The following is a 19,254-nucleotide window of genomic DNA, read 5'->3' as shown; positions in this document are numbered from 1 at the left end:
TCTAACAGGATTGTTTTATATCTGAGTTCAAATTTTTATCATCTACAATGGTACAAAGTTATAAAGCAGTCCTACCAGCCAGTGCATCCCGGTAAAGTTGTACAAAATGATTAAAGATGTCCTTGGGCAAACATTTCTCATCTGGTAGACATTGTAGCAAAATGACTATCTCAGACTGACCCACAGCATGCATTCCTTTGGTAGTAAAACACCAGCACTTCCTGTTCACATCTAAAGGGGAAATAAAAATATATTCTTCTTAATAATTGACCATAAAAGGATGCAAAGAAATCTGTTACAATACAGCAAAAAAGACAAAAGAAAAGAAAAAGAAAAAAGAAAGAAAGAAAAAGAAAGATGATGTTAGTTCATATGATTCAACTTTAAATTTAAAATGGTCACTATATGAACAAAGAATCATTGTAGAAAATAAAACATGGCAATGTCTTTGTTTGTTTGTTTTTTCCTCAATGCTTAGGAAAATAACTGGAAGGGAGTTAAAAGAAATAAAAAAAAATGAAAATATATTTAAGACTTAAATAGACAACAAAGATAGAGTCTTCCTTATTACTATTTAAAAACAAACCACTTTTCCTGGGAGCTGAGAAGACAGCTCAGTGAGGAGAGCACTTGCTGTATGAGCTTGAGGACTGGAGTTCAGATCCCAGCACTCACATAAGAAGCCGGCCTCACGCAATAGCACCTGCCAGTAACCTTAGTGCAGGATGGCCCCAGGACACTGGTGAGCCAAGCCCCTGTAGATGATTAGTAAGCTCCAGGTCTTGGTCTGTCTCTGTTTCTCCCCCCGCCACCTCAAAAAATAAAGGTGGACAGCAATACAATACACAAACAAACCTTCCGCTGGCCTCCGCCTTCATAGGCACATGTGTGGCTATGTTCACCTACATGCACATCTCACCCATACACAAAACTCACTTTACCATTATTTATGTAAGACTAGGAACAAAAAGAATAAAACTCAGCATTTTAGCTTTGAGTTCAGGTTCTGGCCAAAAGAAAATACATTCTTATGTACTAGCTAGTTTAATCACAATCCTTTCTGAGAGAAAGAAAATCCTAGATAATCAGAAGGCAACTTGATTTGGTTGTACACTATATATACAAGTATGGCTTGTCAAGACTACGTTTACTTTTTCACTTTAGGTTAGAAAGGGTTAAAAAATCCACAAGAAAAAGCTATGGTTTTTTTTTTTTTTTTTTAAATACAGCAATATCAGTCCATCCTTGACACATTATTGTTTGCAATCTAACAACAGGATTTCCAAAGAAATCAAATAAAAGAATGAATAAGACCACTGTGTATATCAAAACTAATAAAAGATCCTTTTCTTTCTGAATGGAAATCACTACTGTGGGTACCTAATTAGGAAGTACCTAGTCCTATTCATGCACACATATACACATGTCCATGAGCTACAGAGATGGTGGGTTTCTTCAATTGCTTTCCCCCTTATTTCCTGAGACAGTTTCTCTCAGTGAACATAAAGCTTGACAATTTGGGTGGAGTGGACGGTCAGAAATCCTCAAATTCCCATATCTGCTTCTTCAATGTTGGGATTGCAGACACATGCTGGTTCACCTGGTCCCTTCTTCCTCCTCCTCTTTGTTTTGTCTGTTTGTTGGTTGGTTGAGTTTTTTTTTGTTTTTGTTTTTTTACTGTGGATGCCGGGATCAAACCCAGGTTTTCCTGCTTGCATGGCAAACACTTTACCAACTAAGACAGTTGCCAGCCCTTCAATTAGCCCACTATTTTAAGGTGCTTCAGGAACTGTAGGCTAGTTAATTTATCTCTTTTTTGTTCCACAATCATTTAATAAGTAACTTCTGTGGCAAAATGCAGGTAAAAGCAGTGGATGACTTCGGTCCTCACATGGAGAGGTTAGCTAATTTCTAATTGTAACTTATAAACTGGATGTAGTACACTGAAATATCACATAAGCAAACAATACATGATATGAGTCGGGGTGGAACATGGATAACAGTAACAATAGGCCAAATATATAAAGGTGCAGTTAATTAATGACTGAGGCAGAGACCTCCACTTCATCAATGGAGGATGTCTAGGGAAGCAGTGCAGAGCTGTTTCTGGTTTCTAAGGTCAAGTGGAAACTGGGGGAACATTCCCTGCAAGCTGCCTCTTACTTTCTAATACATAACAGAAAGAATCAAGATTTAATTCACTGTCTTCTTTCTTACACTGATGCCCATGCTTCCAGCACCAAGAATTTGTTTCTTCTGATAAGTTAGTTTCGCAGTTTGAGTATATATTACGTAGTTTACATTTTTTTACCACATAATATTCTGCACATAAGATAATTAAAGCGTCTGGATCTTAAGATCTACTAAGAACTACTGTTTGCTGCCCTGGGTAACTTACTCACAATTATTCTAGTCATTAGTTGTGACTTAACATCCCCACATCACTGCAAAACTTATTTGACTTCCCTCCATGGAGAATTCACCAGTCTCATCTCTGTGACCAAAGGTAAGAGGTTCAGTTAGCATCACCACTGTCTATTTTATAAGAACCAACTCTCTCAGAACTGCTTCCAGTAGGATATGATTATATATTAAAGTATTTTTGTGTGAAGATTATAAAGGCTCTAAAAAGTATGTGTTGAAATTATTTTTAATTAAAAAATTCTAACTTACAATTTACAATTTTAACCATTGACAATAAATTTGCATTTAAAACAAAGACAAGTGGGTCAGGGCCACCATCCTCCAGCTGCTGCATGACTGAAATCTGTGAAGGTTTCTCTTCCACAGCATAATCTGAAAGAGAGAAAAACATTGTAATGGATTGACTAAAGGGACAAACTGAGTAAGAAATCTGGTGTAGAATGGGATGAGTAGTCACAGGAAAGGGTGGCACAGGTCGGGGTTTGTCCCACACTCCCTGCATGGTAATAGTGCTTCTTTTGCCACGGTTAGAATGAAAATAAGGCTGTCCTATATAAACCTCCCCACAAAACAGTTTGTTTCACATCTGCTCTACATCTTTATTTAACAAAAACATTCAACTATTTTAACAGAAATGTCACAGAACAAATGCTTTAAGACCAACCATTAAAATAATCAAAACTACATTACAAGGTGATTATATATTAAGACGTCCTATGGAAAGGATGCCAAGAGATTGGAACAGAGGGAGCCTGATTTTTTATCCTATGCTTTTATATTGTTTAATATTTTTGACCCTTAAGAAGCATTAGACTTTTTCTTAACTCACTAAAAAATATAATTTACTGTTTTCTTAAAATAATTTCTCTAAATCTGAGAACTTACATACAGATCACTGAAATCATTAGTAAGCCACACTTGAGACAGTGAACACAGACAAGTTAGTACTCGAGAGATCCAATGCACTCCTCCCCTAGTCCTGCAAGCACATACTGTACTACTTGACCACTTCATTCTTATATTTTTGGTTGTGAGCCTAGCCTTTAACAGCTGAGCCATCTCTCCAGCCCTGACCAGTTCATTCTTAATGGTGTTCACTTCAGTATAAAGTCAAAATCATGACCAATAATCGGAGACTCTAACTTAAAAATAAAGAAAAGGAATTAAAAATTGAAATTTCAGTGCTGTTCTCATAAAGTATATCATAAAGGGATAGCCAAGAGGAAAAAAATGATACCACTTTTCACTGATTAAAAGAAATAAAAATTGATTTTTTGACCTTTCTATTAATCAAAATATGTTTGAAAGAAAAATATGAAGTGACTTAATTTTTTAAAATAACTTAACCTAGTAAAATAAAAAATGCAAAATTCAAGTGAAGAGATTATAATATCAAAACAGAGCCTAGCAATAGGACTTTCTTTTAATAATAAACTATATAATTCTTTATTAAACTATGACTTATTAAAATAGCTGGGTGTGGTGGCACACGTCCATGGGAAGGTAAACCATGCCAGGAAGCTTGCTAAGGTAGAGTGGGTCTGAGATCTGGAGACGCAGTGGGTATACTCCTGAGATGGCAGGCCCCTCCCTGACACGTTCCTGGATAGGAACACACGTCACACTCCTCACATAAGGAAACATGACCTGTGGTCATGTCGGCCCAGAACAGTTTTCTCTATGCTGATTAGGTATAACACATAACTTTCATGGGATGAGCCCAAGGAAGAAGCAGCGTTTAGAAACATGAATCAAGACCTAATGACTTCATGGTCAAAGTGAAACCATCAGACTTAGTTTATCCACAACAAATGAGAAAAGTGTTTATACACACAAAGAATAACAGAATAGAGAAAAAAAGCAAAGTGTTACTTTGCAGGCATTCTAGGAAAAGACAGAGATAACTGAAAGGCTAAACAGCTTCAAAAAGACTGGCATACACGACTCTTCCAGAGAAACGAGAAAAGTAATAATTAATGCCAACTGAATTGTTGCTAATAGGGTATATAATCTGATCTAATGCCCACAATGACATTTAAATAGGTATAGGTACCTTGTTTTTAAAAATAGACCAGAGTTTACTTAGAAATAGTTCAACAAGGATGTGTTTTGCCATCTATAAAGTTCACTGCTCCACAGCAAAGAGAAAAACATACAAGTATAAAATATAATCTATAAATGACACGTAAGGTGTTAGGAGTAAAATGAACCTGGAAGAGGGTTATAAGGAATTGTGCATGTTCAGATAAGTTATCCTGGAGGGATGGCTCGGAGTCTAGGTGCACTTGCTGCTCTTGCAGAAGACCTGGGTTCAGTTCTCAGCACCTACATGCAACTCACGACTGTCATAACTCCACTTCAGGAGACCCTCTTTTGGGTCTCGGTGGCTACCAGGCATGCAGGTGGTACACATAGATTCATGCAGGCAAAATACTCAACCACATAAAGTAAGCAATTTATACGGGGAATCCATTAGATATTTCTATAATCTGTGGTAGTGTCTATGTTCTAAAGGTAACTGGCAACAGTATAAAAGATAAAAGACAGGAAGTATGAGGTTACAGAGATCAGGGAAAAGACTAAGACAAAGGAAAATGAAACTAATATTACTAATGAGTCTCTGGAGATGGACTGGCTGGATGCTGATGTGCATGTATCAGAGGCCACTGCTCAACACTCTTTGCTTGTGTCATGTCTTTGCTCCTTTACCACGACTCCCTACAATGTGTTTTTATTAAGAAGGTTGCTGTGTAATGTAGGATGATGTCATACAGCTTGAAGGCAGGTACAAGATAGAATGAGACCTGTCATTGGCCGAGAAGGAAGGATGGGCAAGAAAAAAGTTTGAGGGAAGAGGAGGAGACTGGAATGGAAGGAGACAGGAGGAGAAGCCACCAAGAAAACATGGAGCTGGATGTTAAGATTCCACTCTACACCTTTACAGGGTGTTATGAATGTTCTTAAGGGATGATGTGTACAGGGCTTTGTATGTTTAGGTGGGCAATTATATCGTATCAATTGGATCAGAGGTTGTTGTGTTGTGTGTTCATTCATGTGGCGATTTAAGTTTAAGAGAGTATGTGGCGGCTGGGACACTGAGCCGCCGTGGAATTGGGATGTGTATGTGTGGCACAATGGCAGCCTGTCTTGGGAACTGGATAGGTAGAGAGATTGTTGCCAGGCCCAGAGAGGCCATCGTCACTGTGATGTGGGATGGATCAAAGCAGGTGAGAGGCTTTGCTGACTGAGATGAAGGTATCTACCAGATATCTTGGGGCACTGTGGTGCCAGACCTAGAGCAGGCTAAAAGAAAGGGTTTTTGTTTTTGTTTTGTTTTGTTTTTTTTTTAATGTATAATTTTACAGCAACAGTGTAAGCACAAATTTGGGCTATTTTAATAAATTTTAGCTCAATAAGGAATTATAATGGTTGATTTTACTAATAAAGCTTTTTCAATAAAGCTTATGTCTGTTAAATTCAGTTGTTTATACCATCTTATACATGTTTGTATATCTATATAATTAAAACATTACAAGCCTGTGCTACCACACCCAGCTAAAAGATACTTTTAACAGCAAAAGTGCTGCTTAAGTCCTCCTGATGTATCTTCCTGAAGGTGTTATCATACTTCAAAATGAAAGGTAAATTAGCATCCTGAGTGCACCTGGCTGAACTCTAGAATCACAAGCAACTCTTGAGAGCCTGGTAATTTTGAAATACCTTTCTAGAGACTAAAAATGACATTATACCAAAAACCATAAATAGCTACACTAGAATAGTCATGGCCATGCTTTCCTGGCACTGGGGAAGCTGTATTTGTTGTCAGACAGAAGAATGGCTATCACTCATCAACCTTTCCTTAAACAGAAGGCAATGTGTGGCCAGAATTAACTATTCTGTCCAAACACTGACATCCACATACCTCCTTTCACACCCGTGGAGATGAGGATGGGAGGAAGGCCATCTTCAGGAATAAGGTTCATTGCACTTCCAACAGGACTTCCAACCTGAGTAATGCTCCCAGAGAACAGAGAAACGTCAGCCTAGGACAAGCAAATCATCAAGGTGAACACTGGAGTGTGTATGTAAGACGCTAGTAAAATGTAAGCAACTACTTGGGTAAACACTGGGAATTTATTTTTATTTTTTTAATTAAAGACAAGGTCTCAATATGTAGCCTTGGCTGTCCTGAAACTCACTATGTAAACCAGGCTGGCCTCAAATTCATAAAGATCATCTGTCTCTGCCTCCCAAGTGCTCAGATTAAAGGTATGGCCCAGCAAATCAGGTGCTCCTTGAATTCCTGAGATAGGATCTCTAGCCCAGGCTGTCCTCAAACTCACTACACAGCTAAGGATGACTTTAGCTCCTGATTCTCCTACCTTGATTACAGGCATTCAATGCCATGCTCAGTTTATGTGGTGGTGGGAATTGAACCCAGGGCTTTATGTATGCAAGGCAAACACTTCACCAACTGAGCTACAGCCCCAGCCTCAGTAAAGTTAATCTTAACAACATGTAATTACAATCACTTCAAAGTCCACAAATATGGAGATAAATATTTGAACAAGTATTTCTAAATGTATATTTAAACAGTAACAATTTCTGGAAACTTTAGAAGTACAAACTTTATCCAATAATGTGACCTACGATCTTTGGATGATCATAATGCTGGTTCACAAACTGCTTTATTCTGGGAAGGCACTGATAATGGCATGAGGACAGGTATTGTGAGAAACCTGTGTCTTAGTATGCAGCCTGGACGTCCTGAAACACTTTGTGTTGACCAGGCTGGTCTCAGACTCTGCCTCCCAAGTGGTAGAATTAAAGATATGTATCACTATGCCCAACTTAGTACTTCCAATTTGCTATGGATCGAAAACTGTTCTAAAAGGTTTCATAAAAATGTATCCAAACTTTTATCCTTTAATTAAGAAGTAAAAAGCCAGGACTGGTGGCACAGGAGTGTAATCTCAGTGTAATACTCAGAAAGCTGAGGCAAGAAGGTGGAATGTTCAAGGTCTGGCCCAGATAAGAATGAGATCAACACTAGCTTGTAACTTACTATGCTCCCATTCCAGAGGAAGAATTTCAAAAGGGGTGGAGATACATACATATACATATATATGTGTGTGTGTGTGTGTGTGTATATATATATATATATATATATATATATATATATATATATATATATGTATGTATATCTCCATAGTAGAACTTTTTAAATCTACCATTTACAAGGTCCTGGATCCAACCTTCTAAACCTCAACAAGGATAAATAAATAAATAAAAAGGAGCTGGTATTTTCGGTGTTTCTAAATATTAGATCTTGATTTTTTTTTTTTTTCCGGAGCTGGGGACAGAACCCAGGGCCTTGCGCATGCTAGGCAAGCGCTCTAACGCTGAGCTAAATCCCCAACCCCAGATCTTGATTTTTTTAAAAAAAAAGTCTTGAGTGCTCTCTATTGCATGTACACTAGCATGCCAGAAGAGGGCACCAGATCTCATTACAGGTGGTTGTCAACCACCATGTGGTTGCTGGGAATTGAACTCAGGACTTCTGGAAGAGGAGTCACTGTCCTTAATCACTGAGCCGTCTCTGCAGCCCTGAATATATAGGTTTAAGGAAAGAAAATCCCATTAGTTTCAAAACTGTAACTGACTTTTACAGATATGAAAGTGAAAACCTACTATGAGCTAGTATCATAAGGTAAACTGAGCTTTCCATCCAGGAGAAAAAGACTTACTTATCAACTTAATTTAAACTTTGGCATCATTTTTAAATCTTAAATGGAAACAACAACTGGAGGTACTGGAAGAAAAACAAACCCAATGTCCCTTAGCTATTTTCAGGCCACTCTACCCTTTCCTCCACAATACTTCCTAGGTCACCATAGAACCTAGGAACATAATTTGAAAACCAATATCTAGGAATCTTGATACCTTTTAAGCCTGGTCTCTGCCTATAGCTCCAGCCTGATCCTCCCTGACAATCTTTCCCTTGAAAAGAACTTTCAAATATAGAACAAACGAGAGCAGCGAATTCTGCCATATTTCCTTTACTTAGACACAGACACAAATGAAGTTACTCTTATTAAATTAGGCCCAAGTACAGAAGGTTTCACACAGAAGTTATTCAACTTAACCAAGGACAGAGGACAGACAGTACCATGCTACGTAAGGCAGTAGTCACTAGTAGCTGCCCTCCAATTTTCTTACCTCTGCCGGTAGAGGACTGGTGGCTACAGGCTTGACTGGGTCATGTGACACAGCCAGAGTTCCTGCAGAGGAAGTTCCATTCATTGTTAATTTGGCTGCATCAGCAACTTCTCCATTGGGTAAAATCCCATCAGCAAACCAAACTCTCCTCTGCTCTCTGGGCTGAGGCACTTGAGGGACCAGGAAAATAAAACAGGCATCAATGTGACATTGATAGTGTTTCTAATGGCAAAGAAGAGGTCACCAATTCCAGAGGTTCCAAGAGGTCCCTATTTATTAGCATCTTACAACTACATATGGTGGCTGAATGACAGCAGGTGTAACTAACAAAAACTCTTCTTAAATATTCTTTACTTCTACTGGCAAACGCTTAAAATGTTTTGCTTTAAAAAATAGAGTAATTCTTAGACACCTCTATGATTATGTTACATAGTCTGTTCTGCATTGCTGACAGGAACCATGGAAAGTGTTTTAGATGCCAAGAAAATGGATTTATAGCATGTGTGGGGATCTAGCAAAATAAACCCCCAGTTCCTAGAAATATGAGGTCCACAGAAATTAAATATTTGAAAAGAGGTTTTGGTACTTCTAAAAGGCAAAGATGCCCTGAAGAATATTGAAGAAACACTGCAAAGAAGACTTGGCACAGACATCCAAGAACTGAGTCGAAAACTGACCAGATACTTTGGCTAAAAGTAACTGAAAGGGGGAAGAGAACTGATCAGGTGCCAGTGTGCACTTTAGTGAAGGGACAGGGGAAAGCTGGAAATAGCATTTGATGAAACAATGCCCTTAAATCCAGTTTGGAAATCAGTCTGAGCAGTCAAAACAAAGAGACTAGGGAAGAACAACAAAAATAACAAATGAAGCAAAGAGAATAGGGTTTTAAGAAAGCCTGAACTCACAAATACAAGGATTATATTCTAAGGGATGATCTGAAAGAGGGGAGATGGGGAAGAATGAGAGTTTCAGTAGAGATCTGATCTTCCAAAGGGAAGGAGCACCTTAACAAGGAAGGAGTATTACTAGGTGAACAGACACAAAATTAACGAAGATAGATTGATATATAAGGGAAACATCTTGACAAGGTAATTTTAAGGAAATATATAATTGCTATTTTTATAATTCATATTCATCTAAATTTATAGTGTGCCTTTCATCTGACACTGTCATAACCATAAAGAAGTGACAATCCCCAAAAGTTGAGATTACAACCTATCATATGACATAATCAGAATTAAAGTCCTGGATTTAAAGGTCTTATATGAGGTAATATTTTATATTTTTATAATGGACAAATTAATCATGAAAAGAGAACATGGCAATGTCTACTTCTGAAAGCACTACCAAGTCATCAGGAAGAAGGCTTGTTTTTATCAATCACTTGGCAAACTCCTACCAAGAACATGTAAGTTAAGTATGAATCTAGGACTTTACAGGATGGCTTCAAAGTCTTTAACTCTTCTCAGTTATAAGCATGAAATTAGTTCCTTCTTAAGTTGAGGGAAATGGGCATATATTCAGAGGTCCCTCCAAAATATCAGGCAGTACAGTACTGTTTTACTTGCCCACATGTAATCTCGACACAGCTCTCATCTTGGTCTTCTACTTCAATAGCCACCCACAGAGGCTTATCTGTCGAGTTTTAAAGAGTGGTGCTGTAAAGCCATATCAGCACCTTTCAGAGGAACATGGTGAAGAAAAGAAGAGAACAGCACATGATCCCCTACCTTCTGTTCCAGGGTGCTTTAAAACTCCCACAGGTACCATCACAGTGGGAGGTGGAGAGCTCAGGGCTCCTGAGGCCTGAGCTTGCTGCAAGGGAGGGATAGTAGAACAGTATTCAGCAGGATTGTTAGGGTTAGGGCTCTGGCTTGAGGCACTCATCATGTTCTCCCAGGCTTGAGCTAAAGCAAATACAGACACAATCAAGTGAATGGATTGCAAAATATGGACATCAAGACCTCGACAATACTGGATAATAATGCAGCTCCTCATTAACATTCACAGTATCTCTCTCGCCCAGCTCGTAAAAGGTATCCAGGATTAGATGTTTTTAATCCAATTAGGGAGACCACTTGGCTGAGCAGATTATCTGATGAAAAATAACAGCTCCAGGACTGTTGATACAGACTGTTGTTAGGTTGGTTGGTTTGTTAAGGGAGACCTTGTACTTCTTAAGAGGGAGGAAAATAACATCAGATCTGCAACTAAGTTGCATAAGGATCTACAACTGAGATAACCTTTATATTGTCTATAAAAAATCAAAATCAGGGACTAAACATTAAATCCAGTGTATGACTGCTTTAGTCTCACTTTCAGATGTTCAGGTTCTTTTTAGCTGAGATAAAATCTCATTTGAAAAATTCAGAAGCTTAAAGCTCAGAAGTATGTGTTTCGGTATTTCTATGGTTTATGCTTTAATGCAGAAGACACCTGTATAAAAGAACCCAGCAGTAAACCACTGCATGGTCTTGGTATGTCACAAAAACATAGGATCTATTTGAATATGAAAATGTGCCACTATCATATAAGTGTGATCAACCAGTATGATCATAAACACATTAAGAGTCTATATACCTATAATCTTATTAACTAAACACTGACATATCAACATTGTCTTTAAAAGTACACAGGATGGATGGAGTTACAGAAACCAAAGACATCAAAGTTTTATTTCTGAGGTACAGGTAGTATATGGCCAGGAACAGGAAACACCCAGTTTTTGAGCACCTTAAAAACAAATCAGAACACCCCCATTCAACATCAAAGAATGATCCAAAAGATTTTGAATATTTATTTTGAATACGTATTTCCTCTAAGGCTAGTAACAAAAGCTATGTTCATTTGAAAGCACTGGCAGGAAGAGGGAAGGAAGAGAATAGGAGAAAGGGAAAAGAGGGAACACTGAAAAGCATCAAATTAAATATTCAGAAAGAGACCAGGCTAAGCCATGCAGGAGGAAAGACACTGGCAAAACCAGAAGTAATTACCTTAGGATCCCCTGTTAAGGGCCTCCTTGGCTTAACAAAATGTAAGTGATTCCATACAAATCCTCTGCCATTTCCTTCATCTTTAGCTATGCCAAGTTTAAAAACATTGCTATCAAGTTGGAAGACCTCATCAAATAAAAAAAGGTATTAGGTATTGTGGTTAAGCTGTACACTCCTGTCTGTGGATCTGTATCCACAGATGAAAGCAGTGGACTAAAAACATCGATTGAGCAACTCAGTGAAGTAACCACCATTCAAACAGTGATCCTTAAGAGTAAAGAGAATGACTCACGTTTCATCAAAATTTTAAGAATTCAGAAATGGGAGGAAATCAGGTAGATCATAGGATATTAGAACAGATCAGACTAACTGACATGCAATAGGTTAATAAGCCAGCAACAGGAAAACATCACTATGAGCAATGCAGACAGACAGAGCAGGAGGGATCTAAGAGCAGACCAATTCCAGTCTCCGGGATGCCAGGGACATCGTTAGCAATAATGTCCAGTTTCAACACTATGTCCACCCGGAACTGTTCTAGTAACTGCACAAAGATACATTCAAAGGGAAAATACTATCACATGCTAAGTTTTACTGTATTTATTCACAAGGATATTAAAAATTTTGTTTTTTTTTTTTTTTTTTTTTTTTTTTTTTTGTTTTTACTATAATGCCCATGGATTAACTTCTAGTTCCACAAACGATGAATAATAAGATTAAGTTTTATCTTCCTTTCCTTGGCTGTATTCTTTTCCCACGTAAAAGATATTTTTCAGAAATAACTGGCAAATGAGTGCGCCAATTTCTACACAATACTTGATGCTAAAATATTTATTTCTAACCAAATGTATATTGTTAAGAAAGTAAATTCTGGAAGGAGAGCCTTGGCCCAATTTTAATATCTCATGGCTATTTAGTCAACACACACCAACCCATACCTTTCTATCATCTGACAGGGACATACAGAGTTACACAACACTACTTCCTCAAAGGACTTCATTCTTCCCACAGAACTTATCTAACTTTACCATTAACGCATTAAATCTGACATAGGAATCTGAAAAGCTAACATACTTTTTAAACATGGAGATTAAGCTCAGGATTTTCAGTTACAGTTATGACACTTGGGAAGGTGAACAAGTAGTTATTTAAAAAAGGGGTGGGGGCAGGGGAAAGGGACTGCCTAGTGTCTGCATCAAGCCGTCTCCATACTTACCGTTCATTAGCACTGAGTGACAGATGACACACACTCGAGCTTCCTTTCTATCCATGTACAGCAGTTTGCATTTCAGGCTGCAGCAGGAAGCACAGAAAACCTGGGAAGAAAAAGAACAGGCTGAACTATCAGGATCATGGTACAAAACAGTGACCTAATATTGACCAGTACTGATCAAGAGTGAACCACATTAACCACTACACTACAGAATCAAAAACAAACAAACACAACAAAAAATGGCAGTTCAGGAAGCTGGAATTCAAAACCAAGGGTGAGTCTGTTAACAAGGAAGTCAATAAAGCTTGATGAAACTAAAAATATTGGCCATGATCACACAGAAAATATAAAGCAAGGGAAAAATAAAACAAGGTTTTAGTTACCCTTAGGCAAATTCACATAACACCAGTACCTAAAAGATTGCTGCACCCATTTATCTATGTATGAGGGGGAAATGACCAAAGATAGCAAGTTTTAGGTTTTAGGTTCTGTTTTTCTGTTACCTAAAAATCACACTGGTTTGCTTTGAAGAATAAAATCAAAACATACAACTCAATAATAAAAACCAGCACAGCTCTAGGGGGTTGGGGATTTAGCTAAGTGGTAGAGCGCTTACCTAGCAAGTGCAAGGCCCTGGGTTCGGTCCCAAGCTCTGAGAAAAAAAAAAAAAAAAAAATAGAATCTCAGAGCCATTAGGGGTTGGGGATTTAGCTCAAGAGCACTTGCCTAAAAGCGCAAGGCCCTGGGTTCGGTCCCCAGCTCCGAAAAAAAAGAAAAAAAAAAATAAAATAAAATAAAATAAAACAAAAACCAGCACAGCTCTAGCTACAGAAAGCCAGGGCAGGCCACACGGCCAGCCAGGCCAAGTCCTAACACCTATCTCACCTTCTAAGCTTAGCCCGCCAGCCTGAGCCTTCCTTCCTCTCCTTTTCGACGCCAAACAATTCCTCAGGTTCCTCTTAAGATTTACCTTCACGGATTCTTTAGTCACTTACCACATAGCTTTGTAGAGGAAGAAAGCTGTTCCCATTAAAATAAGCTGTACTCTAGTTTTCACGACCTGGAATTATCTTACGCTTCATAAAATTGAACCAAGAGATGAAGAGTCATATCAAAGTTAACATTAGCTACAGCGGCTTTCTTCCCATTTGGAAAAATTGACATATTTAGCTACTATTACTAATTTAGTTTATAAAGAACTTTGCATTTTCAACTCAATTAAGAGAAGATATACAGAGTACAGAAGATATGCTATACTCACTTTATCCAAGAAGAAACTAAGAGTTTTGTTGATGGTTTTTTGTTTTTGTTTTTGTTTTTTTGAGACAGTTTCATTCTGTAGCCAAGGCTGGCCTTGAAATTACAGCAATCTTCCTCCTGCCTCAACACTCTAATTGCTAGGACTACAAGTTTAAACCATCACGTCCACCTAAGAAACTAAGAAGCCAAACAAAGTCACTAGGCCAAGCAATGAGATACTTTGGCTGGACTCTGCATGGAACTCTTGAGTAGATTATGTGCAAAGCTAAGAGTTAAATTCTACATTGCAATGGAAAAACCTAGGATATCTAATTCCAAATCTGGTGTGCAAAGACGTAAACTCTGAGTGGAGCCAACATAAGAGAGACTATGTGTTGTTTATGTACCATGTGCAATGCAGATACCCATGGAGGACAGAAGAGGGCACTAGATTCCTTGGAACTGCAGCTAACAGACAACTGTGAGCTAGCCAGTGCCTCAATAAATCTTAGCCATATGTAAATGTGCAAGTTAAGTATAATCCCCTCCACTTTATAGATGAACAAAACTGCCTTGCCTAACAATACAGCAGCAGGTAAGCAGCTATAAAGATATTCAAAACCTATATCACGTTATTTCTAAATAAAGTTCAAGGCTGAATAGGTAACCAACTAGTATATTTCTAATGTTTAAGAGATATTGATCCCAGGCTGGAGAGATGGCTCCGTGGTTAAGAGCACTGACTACTCTTCCAGAGGTTCTGAGTTCAGTTCCCAGCAACCACATGGTGGCTCACAATCGTCTATAATGGAATCTGATGCCCTCTTCTGGTGTGTCTGAGGATAACAACAGTGTACTCACATACATAAAATAAATAAAAATCTTTAAAAAAAATATTGATCACATGAGGCTGGTGAAATGGCTTAGTGGATAATGTGCTACAAAACATAATTGGTAATCTGAGTTTAATCCCCAGAATCCATATGAAAGTCGAAATAGAAGGAGAGGACTCTACAAAGTCGTCCTCTAATGTCCACCCACAAGGCCTAAGACTTGTGCACACATACATCATCTGCACACAGTGAATAAAGAGACACTGACCTCTTTTGAACTTCACAATGACCTTAGTAATGTACTTCAACTAACTTTTAAACAACTTACTACTCTTTGCTTTTTTTTTTTTTAGATCAAAACATTTATTTACTTATGTTTTTATTATACAAACAAAAATAAATCCCAGAGATAATGAAATAAACATATTCTCTAAAGTATCCCATGCTGGTTTCTCTGTCCGAGAATGTGGTAGAGTCCATGTTTAAGTTCCTGGAACATTCCTGGATGCTATGAAGTCTCCATCTTGTAACCATGCTTCTCCAGCTCAGCGCGTAACTGATTGGAGAAGTCGTCTTCTACATTGTCATCATCCCAATTATCCTCCCAGACGTGTGCATCTTCATCTTCATCTAAGCCGGCCCAGTCTTCCGCGGGAAACTCCTCGAACTCGTCGTCCTCTTCCAGGAGACCCAAGTCGACAGGCTGCTTCTTCTCGGACATAGCGCAGCGCCAAGCCCCAACAACGCTCAGAGATCGACCACAAAGTTGGAAGCCTCAGTACTCGGGAGGGGCGCCCATACGCCAACGCCTTGGCGCAACCCTACTCTTTGCTTTTTAAGGAACAATCAGTGACCTTACCTTGTATGAACATTTGAGGACAAAAGCAAGTCTTAAGTAACTGATCACTGAAGGTATAAACCAAAACAATCTGCTTTAATGTTCTGCCAATGCAGATCTTATGAAGATTATTCTGTATCCATTGCTGAAATTCTCAAATGTAAAACAGAAATGGCTGTAACTTAACAAAAAAATTCAACATGCAATTTAAAATAAAATTTTTAAAATAAAATATCAACACCTAAAATAAAATTTAAAACCTAGAGTTTTTTACTTTTCCTTTTTGAAGTATATTAACAAATTTTTCTTTGAAAATCTTGACATGTCCACTATGGAAATCAACGTGGTGTTTCCTCAGAAAGGTGAGAACAGATCTACTTCAAGATTCAGCTACAGCAACCACTGGCTCTTGGGCATGTGCCCAAAGGACTATATCCTACTACAGAGGCACTTGCCCATCCATGTCCACTGTTCTGTTTATAAGAGCCAGACACTGGGGACAGCCTAGATGTCCATCAACAGACAAAACGGAGAAGAAAATGTTGTACATTCTTGCAATGGGATTTATCCCAGGGTTAAAACATAATCCTTACCACGGCCTGCAAAGCATGACCTGACCTGTTCTGTGACTGTCTCTACATCTTCTTCTTATGGAACTCTTTCCTCAGTCACTATACTCTACACAGGGGCCCATTTCGTAAATAGGTTCTTTCCTGCCTCAGGTCTTCATTCAGGCTGTTTTCTTTGGAATACCAAAAGTCGGTTCACACAGGCTTTTGCAGAATACCCTACACATAACTACCTTTCACATTAACTTTCTTATTTCCTTCATAGTCTTTACCACAACTTATATATGCTTGGCTCTGGCTGATGGCATAATATTTACATACGTATGGGGTTAGGGATAACAGTTACTGCTAATATAAATGAAGTATTCGATACAGAAACAGATGAGTGAACAATCAACACGATCAATCGGCCAACTGTAACTTGTTTATTCATTAGTCAACAAATGTCGTTGAGCACTTTGAAGCTGCAGATACTGTGCTGTGTACTGGAAATGCAAATAAAACCCAAAATAAATGCCAGGGTTCAGTACAACAAAGAACAAAGACAAGGTTGTGTGATAATTGCTCTGTGACAGTTCAGGGTTTCTTTTAATCAACACAGCCTTTTAGAGAGTATGTAATGGTAGGTATTTCCCTAGCTTCATTAGAAACCACATTGAACCTAACTGTTGCTCTTATTTGACCATGCCAAAGGGTTGAAATCATAATAACAATTATAGGTTATAGGCAAGATGACAGAGTTTTTAGGTAGAGTATATGAGACTGAATTGCATGTAATATTCTATTTAAAGAAGGCAATTATTGCTCTCATATCTTTTGATTCCCATCAGTACATAAATAAGAGTCTGTGGAGGTTTGAATGAGTATGGCCTCCATAGGCTCCTATAATTTGGATGCATAGTCCCTAGTTGATGAACTGTTTAGAAGAACAGACATATGTCCCTGTTGGAGGAGATGTGTCCCTGGGAGTGGGCTTTGAGGTTTCAAAAGCTCTATCTGCTGCCTGTGTAGAGCTCTCAGCTACTGTCCCAGTGCCAGGTCTGACTGCTCTCCACCATGATAATGGGCCCTCAAAAGCTGTAACGAAGGCCACAATTAAATACCTTCCTTTCTGAGCTGCCTTGGTTGTGGAGTGTCCTCACAGCAATAAAAGGTCAGTTACTAAGATAGAAACTAAGACCGGTTTGTCAAAGACAATGACAAACTTGACTTTGTCTCAATCTATTCTTTTTTATCTCAAATTATTATTAAATAAGAAATCTAAGAAATACAACTATTTTAAACTATTTCTTGGGCTGAGAACGTAACTCAGTTGGTAATCTACTTGCCTGGTAATACAGGCCTGGAATTCAGCACTCCAAAAATTCAGAATGTCAGAAGTAGAGACAAAAGTTCAGGGTTGCCTTCAACTACACAGCTAGTTTGAGGTCAGTCAGGGCTATATGAGGTCCTGTCTCAAACAAACAAGTAGTGTGAGATGTACACATCTGTAATAGAGGACAGCCTGGGCTACACAGGATCCTGTCTCAAACAAACAAAAACGTTCTGGTGTGGCAGCACATACCACTAATTCCACTATTTGGAAATCAAAGGCTGGAGAATTAACCATGAATATGAGGACAGTTGTGGTCCATGTGGTGCCTTTTAGGCCAGCCAGGGTCATATAACAAGACCCTATCTCAAAGACTGGAGGAAAAAAATAGTAAACTATTGTCTCATTTACTGTATCTAAATTTAATATTCTTTTTTATCGTTTGGTGTTTCAAAGGTGTTTCTTTTCTGGTCCAATCTATTTGGAATAGGCTTCTTGTATGCCTATGGGTATCTCTTTTTTAAAGTTTTTCTTCTATGATTTTGTTGAAAATTTACTGGTCCAACTTACTCTCTTTTTATTATCCTTAGGTTTGATCTTTCTTGGGCTTATGTTTTGGACCAGTAGCTTTACATTATCTTTCAGTTGGTAATTTCTATGGAATCTTTGCTCCTGATTTTCTCTTCCATCTCTTGTATTCTGTTGGTGATGCTTGTATCTACAGCTCCTTGTCTCTTCTTTTGGTTTCTATATCCAGGGTTGTTTCCATGTGTTCTTTCTTGATTGCTTCTATTTCCATTTTTAATTCCTTCAAAAATTCTTTCAGGGAATGACTCCTCTCAGGCTTCTACTTGTTTGTTTATGTTTTCCAAAGGGAGTTCTTCAGGGTCCTCCAACATCTTCAAATATGATTTTGAAACTAGATCTTGCTTTTCTGGTGTGTTTGGATATTCTGTGTTTCAGAATTGGGCTCATGGGCTATAGTCTTAGTTTCTGTTGCTTGGGTTCCTGCTTGCCTCGCCATCAAACAAACTTTGTTCTGCTATTTCTGACAGTGGCTAGACTGTCTTATAAGCCTGTGTTTCAGGAGTGCTGTAGACCTGTTTTCTGTTTCTTTCAGCCAGTTATGGGACAGTTCCTGGGCTAGTTTTTCTTCTCTACAGGTCTCAGTCTCAAACAAACAAAAACGTTTTCAGAAAAGTTTGTCTTACCTGTGGTCCCCATAGGCTCAACTAATCCACGGCCTCAGCAGCCTATTTCCGGGAAAGGGTTCGGATAGGTTTTGTTTTCCTCTGGGGAGAGCGTGCAGTCTCTTCTGGTTTAGGCGTGTCCGCCTCTCTGAATGAATATGCAGGACAGTTGTGGTGTCCATGGATCTGCTGCTCCTGGGCCCTCCTTTACCCAGAGGCCGAGACAGTTTCCTCCTGGGCCAGGGATGTGGGCAGGGGTGGGCAAGCTCTGCTGCCTCAGGGTGCCCGCCCGACCAGGTGGCGAGAACTCCCCCTCCAGGGGGCCTGGGAGCAGAGAGCTGCTGAAGGCAGGGATCCTCCGCTGGTCCGGGACTCTGAACTGGAGTATTTCTTATATACATTTCGAGTGTTATTCCCTTTCCCG

At 38.7% G+C, this 19,254-nt stretch overlaps 2 protein-coding genes across 4 annotated transcripts in view; both read right to left on the bottom strand.

The window, feature by feature from the left end:
• The window catches only part of Zfyve9 (zinc finger FYVE-type containing 9), a 155,035-nt gene that overhangs the window by 57,580 nt on the left and 78,201 nt on the right, over positions 1 to 19,254 (bottom strand). For 2 of the 3 annotated variants that reach the window (XM_032900566.1, XM_032900575.1), the window contains 6 exons: positions 12,853 to 12,952; positions 10,374 to 10,550; positions 8,644 to 8,813; positions 6,347 to 6,467; positions 2,674 to 2,796; positions 76 to 231 (listed from right to left, as the gene is read on the bottom strand). In XM_032900566.1, coding sequence (XP_032756457.1) covers positions 76 to 231; positions 2,674 to 2,796; positions 6,347 to 6,467; positions 8,644 to 8,813; positions 10,374 to 10,550; positions 12,853 to 12,952 — 847 coding nt within the window. The remainder of the gene's footprint in view (positions 1 to 75; positions 232 to 2,673; positions 2,797 to 6,346; positions 6,468 to 8,643; positions 8,814 to 10,373; positions 10,551 to 12,852; positions 12,953 to 19,254) is intronic. The other variant, XM_032900583.1, reaches the window with a different exon arrangement.
• Sem1 (SEM1 26S proteasome complex subunit) lies at positions 15,271 to 15,708 on the bottom strand. Its single transcript, XM_032900608.1, has one exon. The coding sequence runs from the start codon at positions 15,640 to 15,642 to the stop codon at positions 15,430 to 15,432; it is 213 nt and encodes a 70-aa protein (XP_032756499.1). The 5' UTR covers positions 15,643 to 15,708; the 3' UTR covers positions 15,271 to 15,429.

This window comes from Rattus rattus, chromosome 1, assembly GCF_011064425.1.
Source record: "Rattus rattus isolate New Zealand chromosome 1, Rrattus_CSIRO_v1, whole genome shotgun sequence".
Classification (NCBI taxonomy): Eukaryota; Metazoa; Chordata; class Mammalia; order Rodentia; family Muridae; genus Rattus; species Rattus rattus.
Note: the sequence above shows the minus strand (reverse complement) of the source record. Positions and strands in the feature narration are given on the sequence as shown.

Bases quoted from the DNA above. Each gene is read 5' to 3' on its own strand.
- Sem1 (XM_032900608.1), bottom strand. From the start codon at position 15,642: ATGTCCGAGAAGAAGCAGCCTGTCGACTTGGGTCTCCTGGAAGAGGAC.